At 45.0% G+C, this 15,831-nt stretch overlaps 1 protein-coding gene across 1 annotated transcript in view; it reads right to left on the reverse strand.

The window, feature by feature from the left end:
- The window catches only part of UCHL5 (ubiquitin C-terminal hydrolase L5), a 287,690-nt gene that overhangs the window by 161,090 nt on the left and 110,769 nt on the right, over positions 1-15,831 (reverse strand). Inside the window, exon 6 of the mRNA XM_063426950.1 lies at positions 13,433-13,563. Coding sequence (XP_063283020.1) covers positions 13,433-13,563 — 131 coding nt within the window. The remainder of the gene's footprint in view (positions 1-13,432; positions 13,564-15,831) is intronic.

The raw sequence follows: 15,831 nt of genomic DNA on the forward strand, positions 1-15,831 counted from the left end.
CGACCACTGGGTGGCCGCCGTTCGTACTGCTGACCCTTACCTTCTCCTCCACTGAGTTTTCAGCCACAGAGAGTAAGTCCCGTTCGTGCATTTAGCTTAGTATCGCAGTGAGTTCAAAAAGCCGAACGGCCCGTTCGTGCATTGGAATAGGACTTAGCCATTTTTAGTGTGAAATTGACCGACCGCACAGCCCAAATCTATGGAACCGTTTTGGGCAGGAAATTGTGCTTGCGGTCGGTAACAAAGGACTTCCGAATAACTTTTTAACCCCTGGATGGAATTGCCTGAATTTTGGATGTGTTTGTATTTGTAGTGTGCCAAGTTTGAATAAGTAGTATGTAATGTTTTTCTGGAGATTGGATTTTATAGTTACAGTATATGTGTAAAAAGTATATTTTTTTCCTGCCTGTGATAATTACATTAACCCCTTAAGGACGGAGCCAAATGTACACCTCTTTCAAATTAAATGCACCCCCCCTTATTATATATCATTTTATTCAGGGGAAACAGGGCTTTCATTTAATGTCAAATATTTAGCTATGAAACATAATTTAATATGAAAAAGATGGGAGAAAATAAGAAATGTTATTTTTTTTAGTTCTACATGACATTTTAACTGTGAATGTCATAATACTGTTTGCTTTTACTGCAATAAAATACACATATTTGTATTCAGCAAAGTCTCACGTGTAAAAGAGTATCCCCTATGTACAGGTTTTATGGAGTTTTGGGAAATTACGGGGTCAAATATAGCACATTACATTTGAAATTGAAATTCGCCAGATTGGTTACGTTGCCTTTGGGACTTTATAGTAGTCCAGGAATGGAATTTACACCCATAATGGCATACCATTTGCAATAGTAGACAACCCAAGGTATTACAAATGGGGTATGTCCAGTCTTTTTTAGTAGCCATTTGGTCACAAACACTGGCCAAAGTTAGCGTTAGTATTTGTTTGTGTGTGAAAAATGCAAAAAACGCCAATTTTGGCTAGTGTTTGTGACTAAGTGGCTACTATAAAGACTGGACATACCCCGTTTGCAATACCTTGGGTTGTCTACTATTGCAAATGGTATGCCATCATAGGGGTAATTTTAATTCTTGGGCTACCATAGGATCTCAAAGGCAAGGTACCCAAATCTGGCAAATTTTAATGTGAAAAAAATGAAACACAAGCCTTATATTTGACGCTGTAACTTTTGAAAACACCATAAAACCTGTACATGAGGGGTACTGTTGTACTCGGGAGACTTCGCTGAACACAAATATTTGTGTTTCAAAACAGTAAAAAGTATCGCAGCAATAATATCGTCCGTGTAAGTGCTGTTTGTGCGTGAAAAATGCAAAAAAACGTCACTTTTACTGGGGTTTTAATCGTTGTAATACATTTTACTGTTTTGAAACACTAATATTTGTGTTCAGCAAAGACCCCCGAGTAGAACAGTACCCCCCATGTACAGGTTTTATGATGTCTTGGAAAGTTATAGGGTTAAATATTGTGCTAGCAAATTAAATTCCCTTTACTTTCGGCATGGGTTGTCAGGCAGGTCCCGCTAATTGTAATTAATTAAGATACCCAATTATGTAAAAATATTACATAAATATATATGTAGAATTAATATATATGTATATATATATATACGTATGTGAATATATATGTATATAATTTTTTTTAAATATTTTTATTTATATACAGGTATATATATAGTGATATATACGTATATATTTATGTATATAGATATATATATTTATGTATATAGATATATATATATATATATATAATTTCGTTCTACGTGTTTTTGATATAAATATATATATATTAATATCACAATACAGTTAGAACGAAATAACACATCTATATTTTTTAATTATTTTATTTATTTTATTTTTTAACGTATTTACATTTTTAATTTTTTATATTATATATAAATATATATATAACAATAATGATATATTTAATCAGTATCAGTCTACGTGTAATTTGATAATATATAGTAAAATACACCTATACAGTGTACGTGTGTGTGTGTGTGTGTGTGTGTGTGTACACGTGTGTGTGTGTGTGTGTGTGTGTATATATATATATATATATATATATTATTTTTTTTACACTTTAAACATTTATTTTATATTATTTTCAGCCAGCAGCCCCCCTGCTGGCAATACAGAAGCCAGCTATCCCGGCCATGTGATTGTGAGGTCCTCGCAAGGACCTCACTCTCACATGGCCGGGGGGGACCGGATGAGAAGGATCTGCCGCGGGGGTCTCCCTGGGAGTCCCCCCAACCACGATCGCCGGCGTGGGACCGCCGGCGACCAAGTAAGTAAGGAAAGACCGGGGGGCGTACTATTACGCCCTGCGGCGTTTAGAGCCGCTTTAAAAAGGACGTAATAGTACGCCCCCCGGTCTTAAGGGGTTAACCCATTGTGTACTGTTTTATAGTTTAAAAACAAGAAAGGAAGATCTAAAGAGAGAAGAGGAGACTCCTCATCCCTACACTAGGTCAACCAAGGGAGGAAACCCCATCCTTAATGTAATTCTAAAACTTAACCTTTATTAATAATAAGATAAAATAATGCAAACACAAATACAAAATAAAAAATGAATGAAAAAATGGAAATAGGGAGTGCCACCACAATAACTGTGGATGTGGACAGTAGAAATAAATATTGTCCTACAGAACCACCTATAGACAGAGATCAAACGTAAAAGCTAGTAACTAGATAGGGAAGGTGGTATAGAGGAGAAGAAAAGAAAGAAAAAAAGGTAATCCTCTGAGTCACTAGAAAATCTCCTATAAAAGAAGGTGGAATCCTGGTATGCACAATGGCAGGCAGTAACAAAATATCTAGTGCAAAAGGAAACTAAGTTGCACTTGTAGCAGTGGTCCCTATAATGTGGGATAATAAAACTGGATAGTGTTACCAAAGAAACCCATAGTTGCATTTATACAGGAGACCACCAACATGGAGAAAGACTCATATGTCGTAATCAGTCAAAACTCAATTCCCTCCTCTTATACCACCGAAATACCAGAGCTGGACAACGCTATCTAAATCTTGTAAGATCTCATCACTTGTGGCAACTCCTGACTAAACTACCTTTAACGCGCGTTTCAGCGCTTCTAAATGCGCCTTCATCAGAGGTAAAGCAATGGTCTATCCCCTACCCGGCTCTTTTATACGTGTACTGAGCCGGTAAAATTGTGTGGGAGTGTCAAACCCGTTCGCGCCGAAATCGTCGTTCAAACAGGTACCGCCTCCTTGTATGAGTCACTAGATGATTGACAGGACATGCAAATGAACCCCTAGTGTGCCATCACCTAAATACTCAACGGGTGATAAGCTGGGTTTAAAGAAAAATAATCTAAAAAAGTCAATGAAGTGTACCTTATTCATGAAGTGTATCAAATAGGGCAAAATGAATTAAAATGGAAAGAACCAGATTTAAGAAATAAGTCCTTATTAGCTATGAGGACACAACATGAAAGAAACAGGTTATTACTAGCACGTTGAAGGTCAGCGTAGCTATGCTGCTCTTAATCCATCGGTTAACAGTCTCTCATAGTTTGATCAATGCTTAAATGTTGGTTATCATTGCAATTTAATGTACATTATTATTTTATATTTTTCTTAAAGTGACAGCGTCTGAATTTCACATCTAGTGGGGGGATAGAGGCATTGAAATCCATATTGATCAAAGAATAACGAAAGTATTTACAAATATTAATATATATACAAATTAAGTAGTGATGCATTACTTATGATGTTAAATAATGCTCTCTATGCAACTCATTTATCAATGAAGGGAGTGAACTTAAACCCCTAATTTAATCCATTGGGGGCCAGTGTATTCAAATTATAGATCCAAAAGCATTCTCTTTTGAGGAGGGTACGATCCAAATCACCTCCTCTACGACCCAATTGCACCTTTTCAACCCCTGCAAACTTGATCCCTCCCGTGTCGCTGTTTTATAGTTTAATTACGTAAGTTACTAGGGACCTCATTGTGTCTCATGTACCATTGAGTACAGAGACACCTCTGCACTTTGTCATTTAGTGTTGTGGGTCACACCCCGTTCAGGGTTCTTTTAGCACACCACTTAGTACATCTGTGTGTGTACTTAAGATTTTGATCAATGTGTTCAGCCTTATCTTATATACCGAAAGACTAGGTGCTTGTACAAAAAAAAAAATATTGCCATCTATTTAAGTCAAGTTTCAATTTTTAATTGGGGTGCCATGTTTACTGAATGGCAATACATGACCAGAAAATAACTTCAGTCAGTTTTAGAAGTTGAAAAGGGCATCCAACATATTTGGTCCTGTGACTCCCCCCCCAAAAAAAACAGTACATGGGAGGGTGTGGGGAGGACTTCTATATTTGAAAACATAACTAGTAAATGTGGTCAGCATTTGTCAAAACTCTGCAATTTCAAAGTTGAAAAGGGCATCTAACATATTTGTCCCTGTCTTCCACAAATCATGGAAAGTCAGTAGATGGGGTGGAATCGTTGGTGAGGCAACTCTAAGGAAAAATATTGAGACTTTATTAAACGAACGCACATCAGGACTGTGAAAAGGGAATTTGTGTTAAAATATACAAATAAAACTATAAGCACTAAATGGGGCCTGTACTTGTGATAAACTGGCTAAACCAAAACAACTCAAAATATGAAGTTTGGAAGGAATACTCTGAGTTGCCTGCTTTTGAAAATGGTATGCCATAATAGTGGAAATGTTCTTACCAATGCTGCCACATGGTTGCATCAAATATATTTAGGTCCTGTGACTTTCCCCTAAAAAAAAAAACATGGAAAACTGGCACACGGGGGTGTTTGTTCTATTCATGAGATAATGTTAAATAAAAACACTGAGGCTTTATTGCACTCATATTAGGATTTTAAAATGTCCTGTAAAAATGTAATTCGTGTGTAATAAAACATGAAAATCCGAGGGGCAGAGCTAGCAGCCGTGTTAAGTCGCACTCTCTGTGAGCTCTGAGAGATAAGCTGATTTGAGCCCATTTTGAGTGACGCAGAGTGCCCAAAACAGAGCCTGGTTCGATATCTACCGCCTTCGGCCAACATGAGGGAAAAGACCTACAAGTCCTAGCCAGAAAGGAGCGAGGATCCTGTGATATCGGGGATCTGCTCTGCACTAGGCCGCAACCCAAGATTGCATCCCATCGCGAAGATCGCCTTCCTGCTCATCGGGAAACCTGGAGTATGATGCTCCAGACCCAAACCTGGAGTATGATGCTCCAGAAGCCAGGGCCTTGTCTGCTAAGACGGATAAAAGAGCTACAACGGTAGATGAAGACAGTGCCCCAACTACCAGGGGCGACCTGAAACATCTGCTGAATGAGCTCTGCACAATGTTCCAGGCTCACTGCGCGCTGATCCGGGAGGACATACATAATCTCTCCAGCGACATGAAATCAGTGGAAGATGAATCAGTGACGGCCTGTCAGACTCAACTCGACACTGCCCTACTCACCCAGCAGCTCACACAGCAACATGTAGAACTCACCCGCCGGGTAGCAGGTATGGAAGATACCCTGCGCCAGCGAAACCTTAAGATCAGGGGGTGTGCAGCGACATTGGCACAGAAAAACTAATTCAGTACATTAGATGCTTACTCCCCTCCCTGCCGCCATTTAAGCAGTTGAAATCGATGCTCCTTGAAAAGATATACCGAGTGGGCCATTCCCACGGTCCTACGACAGCTCCCCTGCGAGACGTGATTGTGACTAAGTTCTCTTGCTGACAAACGGGTAGTGATGTCTGCCGTCCGAGACAGACAACCACTGGACTTTGAAAGCTCCAATCTGTCTTTCTATTAAGACCTTAGCAGAGCTACTCTCATATGGAGAGCATCACTTTGTCTTGTTACGCAACTCCTACAGGCTGCCGGGATTTGCTATCGATGGTACCTGCCACACACATTGTGCGCCAACAAAGAGGGTAAGAATTACAGGCTGGAGGATATCACTGGAGCACCAGGCTTCTTCCAGGCACTGTCTACCCGACCAACCAGCCCCTGAAGCCACCCCCGCCTCATCTCCACAATGGGACATTGCTAACGTGGTGCCATTCACGCCCAGGAACGCACCAGGCAATGGGTGAAGAGTAACATGATAACCCCGTGTTAATCCAGGATGCTGAACTGATCTTCCAGTTCCCCATGTTATATGTTGAGCTTTAGCTCATTAAACTTTTGCTTTATTTTCTGTTCTTATCTTAGCATTCCTTAAAGGCACAACCTCCACTAGTGAGAAACACTTAAATGTGTGCCCTTAATACAACCCCCGACACTCCTGTGTAATGGGGTGCTGATGCAAGCCGGTCAGAAACCGCAAACAATAGATATCGCTATACTGTGATGCCTACCGGTGCAAACCCAAGTTAAACACGAGTCCTAGCACATCACATACCCCCTTCCATATCTTTGCTTAACAAAGCAAGTGCTAGTCTGGTATTCTTATCTCTCTTGTGTTACTATATATAAAAAATGAGGTGTATACTACTCAATGTATTGCAATATCTTGAACCACTTCTATATGCTCACACTTTACACATGGTTTATTCTGTAATGTGCAGTTTATCTAAAAAAAATAAAATGAAAAAAAATAAAAAACAGATTGACAAAAAATAAAAATGAAAATCCCTTTGTCAAATTTCCAGGTATGAAGACTGAAATGGTCATAACCCATGTTTTGCCCTGTAACGTTCCAAAATCCCTTAAAACTTGTACATGGGGTTGTACTCGTGAGACATGGCTGAACACAAATAGGAGTGTTTTAGAGAAGTACTTGTCGGACATCACAGAATATAAATGTATGTTTTATTGCAGTAATCATGCAGTAAAATCCCTTCCAAAACATAGAAAATAACAAAATGTCTTAATTTCTAACACTTAGATTTTATTCATATTACATTCTGATTCATATATAAACATTTCATGTAAAATTAAAGCCATATTTGTCCTGAACCAAATAATATATATGAGGGATCGACCGATTATTGGTTTTACCGATATTATCGGCCGATATTCGGTATTTTCGGCAATATCGGTATCGGCCAATATAGATACCGATATTGCCGTTGGGGGGGGGGGGGAGGGGGGGGCGCGGCAGCACGTTGTTACTTCCCAGCAGCTTCTCCAGCTCCCCTGTGTAAATCTCGCGAGACCCGCGGCCGTCAGAGCGTTGCCACAGGTTACCATGGCAAAGCTCCGTGCGGCACGCAGGCCGCGAGATTTACACAGGGAGCTGGAGGAAAGGTAAGTAACAGCTTGCTGCGGCCCCTCCACTGCTCAGCCCATACCACTGGACCACCAGGGAATGCTATAGCTTCCCTCGCTGGCCAGGCAACAAGCAGGGAGGGGGGACAAAAAAAAATAAAATATTAAAAATTTAAAATTAAAATGCCCCTCCCGTTTTACACAAATTACATCCATTCACTTTACACACACACACGGCATTCACTTTATACACACACACACGGCATTCACTTTACACACACACACACGGCATTCACTTTATACACACACACACACACACACACACACACACGGCATTCACTTTACACACACACACACACACACACACACACACACGGCATTCACTTTACACACACACACACACACACACACACACACACACGGCATTCACTTTACACACACACACACACACACGGCATTCACTTTACACACACACACACACACACACACGGCATTCACTTTACAAACACACACACACACGGCATTCACTTTATACACACACACGGCATTCACTTTATACACACACACGGCATTCACTTTACACACACACACAGCATTCACTTTACACACACACACAGCATTCACTTTACACACACACACACACACACGGCATTCACTTTACACACACACACACGGCATTCACTTTACACACACACACGGCATTCACTTTACACACACACACACGGCATTCACTTTACACACACACACACGGCATTCACTTTACACACACACACACACGGCATTCACTTTACACACACGCCCCATTCACTTTACACGAACACACACACCATTCACTTTACACGAACACACACCCACACCATTCACACACACCATTCACTTTACACACACCATTCACTTTACACACACACACACACACACATTCACTTTACACACACCCACACACATTCACTTTACACACACACACACACACACCATTCACTTTACACACACACACACACACACACACACACACCATTCACTTTACACACACACACACACACACACACCATTCACTTTACACACACACACACACACACACCATTCACTTTACACACACACACACACACACACACACACACCATTCACTTTACACACACACACACACACACACACACCATTCACTTTACACACACACCATTCACTACACACACACACACACACACACACACACACACCATTCACTTTACACACACACCATTCACTTTACACACACACACACACACACACCATTCACTTTACACACACACACACACACACAAACACGGCATTCACTTTACACACACACGCGGCATTCACTTTACACACACACACACGCGCGCGCGCGCAGCATTCACTTTGCGCGCGCGCAGCATTCACTTTGCGCGCGCGCGCGCAGCATTCACTTTGCGCGCGCAGCATTCACTTTGCGCGCGCGCGCAGCATTCACTTTGCGCGCGCGCGCGCAGCATTCACTTTGCGCGCGCGCGCGCAGCATTCACTTTGCGCGCGCGCGCGCCATTCACTTTGCGCGCGCGCGCGCCATTCACTTTGCGCGCGCGCGCGCCATTCACTTTGCGCGCGCGCGCGCCATTCACTTTGGGACATTGCTAACGTGGTGCCATTCACGCCCAGGAACGCACCAGGCAATGGGTGAAGAGTAACATGATAACCCCGTGTTAATCCAGGATGCTGAACTGATCTTCCAGTTCCCCATGTTATATGTTGAGCTTTAGCTCATTAAACTTTTGCTTTATTTTCTGTTCTTATCTTAGCATTCCTTAAAGGCACAACCTCCACTAGTGAGAAACACTTAAATGTGTGCCCTTAATACAACCCCCGACACTCCTGGGTAATGGGGTGCTGATGCAAGCCGGTCAGAAACCGCAAACAATAGATATCGCTATACTGTGATGCCTACCGGTGCAAACCCAAGTTAAACACGAGTCCTAGCACATCACATACCCCCTTCCATATCTTTGCTTAACAAAGCAAGTGCTAGTCTGGTATTCTTATCTCTCTTGTGTTACTATATATAAAAAATGAGGTGTATACTACTCAATGTATTGCAATATCTTGAACCACTTCTATATGCTCACACTTTACACATGGTTTATTCTGTAATGTGCAGTTTATCTAAAAAAAATAAAATGAAAAAAAATAAAAAACAGATTGACAAAAAATAAAAATGAAAATCCCTTTGTCAAATTTCCAGGTATGAAGACTGAAATGGTCATAACCCATGTTTTGCCCTGTAACGTTCCAAAATCCCTTAAAACTTGTACATGGGGTTGTACTCGTGAGACATGGCTGAACACAAATAGGAGTGTTTTAGAGAAGTACTTGTCGGACATCACAGAATATAAATGTATGTTTTATTGCAGTAATCAAGCAGTAAAATCCCTTCCAAAACATAGAAAATAACAAAATGTCTTAATTTCTAACACTTAGATTTTATTCATATTACATTCTGATTCATATATAAACATTTCATGTAAAATTAAAGCCATATTTGTCCTGAACCAAATAATATATATGAGGGATCGACCGATTATTGGTTTTACCGATATTATCGGCCGATATTCGGTATTTTCGGCAATATCGGTATCGGCCAATATAGATACCGATATTGCCGTTGGGGGGGGGGGGGGAGGGGGGGGGCGCGGCAGCACGTTGTTACTTCCCAGCAGCTTCTCCAGCTCCCCTGTGTAAATCTCGCGAGACCCGCGGCCGTCAGAGCGTTGCCACAGGTTACCATGGCAACGCTCCGTGCGGCACGCAGGCCGCGAGATTTACACAGGGAGCTGGAGGAAAGGTAAGTAACAGCTTGCTGCGGCCCCTCCACTGCTCAGCCCATACCACTGGACCACCAGGGAATGCTATAGCTTCCCTCGCTGGCCAGGCAACAAGCAGGGAGGGGGGACAAAAAAAAATAAAATATTAAAAATTTAAAATTAAAATGCCCCTCCCGTTTTACACAAATTACATCCATTCACTTTACACACACACACGGCATTCACTTTATACACACACACGGCATTCACTTTACACACACACACACACACACACACACACACACACACACGGCATTCACTTTATACACACACACGGCATTCACTTTATACACACACACGGCATTCACTTTATACACACACACGGCATTCACTTTATACACACACACACGGCATTCACTTTACACACACACACACACACACACACGGCATTCACTTTACACACACACACACACACGGCATTCACTTTATACACACACACGGCATTCACTTTATACACACACACGGCATTCACTTTACACACACACACACACACCATTCACTTTACACACACGGCATTCACTTTACACACACACACACACACCATTCACTTTACACACACGGCATTCACTTTACACACACACACCATTCACTTTACACACACGGCATTCACTTTACACACACACACACACACACACACCATTCACTTTACACACACACACACACACACACACCATTCACTTTACACACACACACACACACCATTCACTTTACACACACACACACACACCATTCACTTTACACACACACACACACACCATTCACTTTACACACACACACACACCATTCACTTTACACACACACACACACCATTCACTTTACACACACGCACGCGCCATTCACTTTACACGCGCGCACGCGCCATTCACTTTACACGCGCGCGCGCGCCATTCACTTTGCGCGCGCGCGCGCCATTCACTTTGCGCGCGCGCGCGCCATTCACTTTGCGCGCGCGCGCGCCATTCACTTTGCGCGCGCGCGCGCCATTCACTTTGCGCGCGCGCGCGCCATTCACTTTGCGCGCGCGCGCGCCATTCACTTTGCGCGCGCGCGCGCCATTCACTTTGCGCGCGCGCGCGCCATTCACTTTGCGCGCGCGCGCGCCATTCACTTTGCGCGCGCGCGCGCCATTCACTTTGCGCGCGCGCGCGCCATTCACTTTGCGCGCGCGCGCGCCATTCACTTTGCGCGCGCGCGCGCCATTCACTTTGCGCGCGCGCGCGCCATTCACTTTGCGCGCGCGCGCGCCATTCACTTTGCGCGCGCGCGCGCCATTCACTTTGCGCGCGCGCGCGCCATTCACTTTGCGCGCGCGCGCGCCATTCACTTTGCGCGCGCGCGCGCCATTCACTTTGCGCGCGCGCGCGCCATTCACTTTGCGCGCGCGCGCGCCATTCACTTTGCGCGCGCGCGCGCCATTCACTTTGCGCGCGCGCGCGCCATTCACTTTGCGCGCGCGCGCGCCATTCACTTTGCGCGCGCGCGCGCCATTCACTTTGCGCGCGCGCGCGCCATTCACTTTGCGCGCGCGCGCGCCATTCACTTTGCGCGCGCGCGCGCCATTCACTTTGCGCGCGCGCGCGCCATTCACTTTGCGCGCGCGCGCGCCATTCACTTTGCGCGCGCGCGCGCCATTCACTTTGCGCGCGCGCGCGCCATTCACTTTGCGCGCGCGCGCGCCATTCACTTTGCGCGCGCGCGCGCCATTCACTTTGCGCGCGCGCGCGCCATTCACTTTGCGCGCGCCATTCACTTTGCGCGCGCGCGCGCCATTCACTTTGCGCGCGCCATTCACTTTGCGCGCGCCATTCACTTTGCGCGCGCCATTCACTTTGCGCGCGCCATTCACTTTGCGCGCGCCATTCACTTTGCGCGCGCCATTCACTTTGCGCGCGCCATTCACTTTGCGCGCGCCATTCACTTTGCGCGCGCCATTCACTTTGCGCGCGCCATTCACTTTGCGCGCGCCATTCACTTTGCGCGCGCCATTCACTTTGCGCGCGCCATTCACTTTGCGCGCGCCATTCACTTTGCGCGCGCCATTCACTTTGCGCGCGCCATTCACTTTGCGCGCGCCATTCACTTTGCGCGCGCCATTCACTTTGCGCGCGCCATTCACTTTGCGCGCGCCATTCACTTTGCGCGCGCCATTCACTTTGCGCGCGCCATTCACTTTGCGCGCGCCATTCACTTTGCGCGCGCCATTCACTTTGCGCGCGCCATTCACTTTGCGCGCGCCATTCACTTTGCGCGCGCCATTCACTTTGCGCGCGCCATTCACTTTGCGCGCGCCATTCACTTTGCGCGCGCCATTCACTTTGCGCGCGCCATTCACTTTGCGCGCGCCATTCACTTTGCGCGCGCCATTCACTTTGCGCGCGCCATTCACTTTGCGCGCGCCATTCACTTTGCGCGCGCCATTCACTTTGCGCGCGCCATTCACTTTGCGCGCGCGCGCCATTCACTTTGCGCGCGCGCGCCATTCACTTTGCGCGCGCGCCATTCACTTTGCGCGCGCGCCATTCACTTTGCGCGCGCGCGCCATTCACTTTGCGCGCGCGCGCCATTCACTTTGCGCGCGCGCGCCATTCACTTTGCGCGCGCGCGCCATTCACTTTGCGCGCGCGCGCCATTCACTTTGCGCGCGCGCGCCATTCACTTTGCGCGCGCGCGCCATTCACTTTGCGCGCGCGCGCCATTCACTTTGCGCGCGCGCGCCATTCACTTTGCGCGCGCGCGCCATTCACTTTGCGCGCGCGCGCCATTCACTTTGCGCGCGCGCGCCATTCACTTTGCGCGCGCGCGCCATTCACTTTGCGCGCGCGCGCGCGCCATTCACTTTGCGCGCGCGCGCGCGCCATTCACTTTGCGCGCGCGCGCGCGCCATTCACTTTGCGCGCGCGCGCGCGCCATTCACTTTGCGCGCGCGCGCGCCATTCACTTTGCGCGCGCGCGCGCCATTCACTTTGCGCGCGCGCGCGCCATTCACTTTGCGCGCGCGCGCGCCATTCACTTTGCGCGCGCGCACACGCAGCATTGACTTTGCGCGCGCGCGCGCGCAGCATTCACTTTTCTGGCGCTGGAGAAAGGCAAGTGGCTGAATGGGTTTTAACCCCTTCAGCACGGCGGGAGGGGACCCTGAGGGTGGGGGGGACCTAGCATTATAGTGCTCATTTAATAGGATAGAGGTATTTTATGGGTGAACACATGTGTAGCTCAAATGCTAGGTTTTGTTTTGGTTCAGAACTTGGACAATTGCCTCAGTTCTTAAGGAGTTAAGCCATGAAATGAAGCTAGAGCTTTCCCATATTTTATTATAGAGAACAAAATGGTAATCTACCTAAATCGATTGGTCCATCCCTTAATCCATCCAATTCATAGAGCCTTCCATTGACTGGAACATAACTGACAAAGTGAAAAGCATCATCATCTCTTGATGTAGACTTTGCATCAAACTCAAACATCTGTTGCCTGGGAGAAGAAAAAGGAAATTGACATAAAAAAGGACTGCACAACAGTTATTCTGGGGATCAATATACAATTTCCTTTATTTTGCTTAACTCTGAGACTTTTCTATTTTTTTTTAATACAAAATATACACTTTAATACAAAACTTCTGCATGTTAATGCAACAATTTTGATGATACAAATGTCACATATATAATACTTGTAAGCAGTATAACCTAAGCCAAGCATGTCAAACTCGCGGGCCGCGGGCGAGTGCATGCTCAGTGTTATAGCAGAATAGGCACCTGCTTTCCCCATATTGCAGGTGCCTACTATGCTCATTTACCCGGCCGGAGAGGAGGGCCAGTGAGGGGAGGAGGGCCAGTGAGGGAGCTCAGTGTTCTAGCTCCTCCCTGTTCCCTTGCGCGCGCCGACTGAAGTGAAGCCTGGCGCCGGAATATGACGTCATATTCCGACATCACTAAACCACGCGCGGGAGCAGGAAGAACCCCCCCAGGGAGATGTCCCACATCGGCTCCATATGGTAAGGAGCATTAAGGAAACGTATGAGTGTGTGTGTCTGTCAGCTACAGTGTGTCAGTGTGTGTGTTTGTGTCAGTGTGTGAGTGTGTGAGTGTGTATCAGTAAGTAGGTGTGTGTGGCCCACATAAGCTTAAACCTTGTTTATGTGGCCCGTGCCACACTGAGTTTGGCATACTTGACCTAAGCAAACGGACAGACTGATTTACTATCTAGCATAGAGCGTAAAGGAAAGGGGACTTACAAATTAAATAGGAGATTTGCAGGATGGCTTTTGATCACTATAACTGCAGCTCTTTCTACACAGACATTTCTAATGATAACATTAATTTATATTGATATATTTCCATGGTTTGGCTTCAAATCTAGATGATCAGTTCATTGAAACTTCCAGGGCTAGATTATCCATTTGCAAAAGTAGGCATGTGCCTATAGGCACATACCTGATAGGCGTGCTGCTGATGTCAACTTTGCCCACCTGTTTATATGATCTTCCCCTCTCCAATCACCTTTTTACCCATGCCGTGCCAACCACCATCTAGCCCCCCCTAGGCCTCTCTTGTCTCCCTAAATATAGTAAAATCTTACTTGCATTCAACCCTGAAGCTGCTGGCTCTGCCCCTGTCTGCCTCAGAATAGCAAGCCGTCTACTGACATCATCAGAAGTGCTGTTCTGAGCCAATCACAATACTTCCCCATAGGATTGGCTGAGACTGAAGGAGGCAGATCAGGGGAAAGCAAACACAGCCCTGGCCAATCAGCATCTCCTCATAGAGATGAATTGAATCAATCTTGATAAGGAAAGTTCCGTGACTGCATGCAGAGGGAGGGAGAGACTGCTATGTTGTGATGCACACTAGGCAAGACTGAGATATGAAGCAGCTCTAGCAGCCATCTGAGGAGTGGTCAGTGAATGTAATGTAAACACAGTGGCTGTAATGTAAACACTGCATTTTCTCTGAAAAGACAGTGTTTACAGCAAAAAGCCTGAAGGGTAAATGTCTACTCACCAGAACAAATTCAATAAGCTGTAGTTGTTTTGGTGACTATAGTGTCCCTTTATGTTTCTCAACTTTAATTTTTCTGGACATATTTGTTGGGTTATTAAAGCAGAATAATTTTTAACTTTGTGTAGGTTTATGGTCAAGCTGATTTTAATTTAGCAATGGTTTGTATTATTTAAGGTTTATAAATATTAAAATACACTTAGAATAATAGTTTATGCATGTGCAAAAGTATTTAGATATTATACACACACACCTATACATAGATTTATATATTCTTTATAAAGCACCAACAAATATTTGTAACCAGACGAGTTGGACACACAGGAACAGAGGGATTGAGGGCCCTGCTTAATGAGCTTACATGCTAGAAGGAGTGGGGTAATGTGACACACAAGATAAGGGTAGGGTAGAAAAGTAGGTTGCTAGGATATCATTGAGGGCTTAGAGCTTTGTTTTGATAGTTTTAGGAGAGGAGTTAGGGTACGGGGAGGAAAAGCAGTTCACAGTTTTATTGATATGCTTTCCTAAAGAAGTAAATTATAAAAAAAATTTTGAAGGAGTGGAGATTGGGTGGAAGTCTAACAGAGAGGGGAAGGGCGTTCCATAGGATGGAGAGAGAGGAGAGATCCTGATTGTAGAAATCTTCTCAGTGAAGTGAGATATATATATATATATTTATATACACACACATATATGTATATAAAATATACATATTTAAAGTACTTTAATTTACTTTATTAAACTT

The sequence above is a fragment of the Pelobates fuscus genome, chromosome 7 (genome assembly GCF_036172605.1).
Source record: "Pelobates fuscus isolate aPelFus1 chromosome 7, aPelFus1.pri, whole genome shotgun sequence".
NCBI lineage: Eukaryota > Metazoa > Chordata > Amphibia > Anura > Pelobatidae > Pelobates > Pelobates fuscus.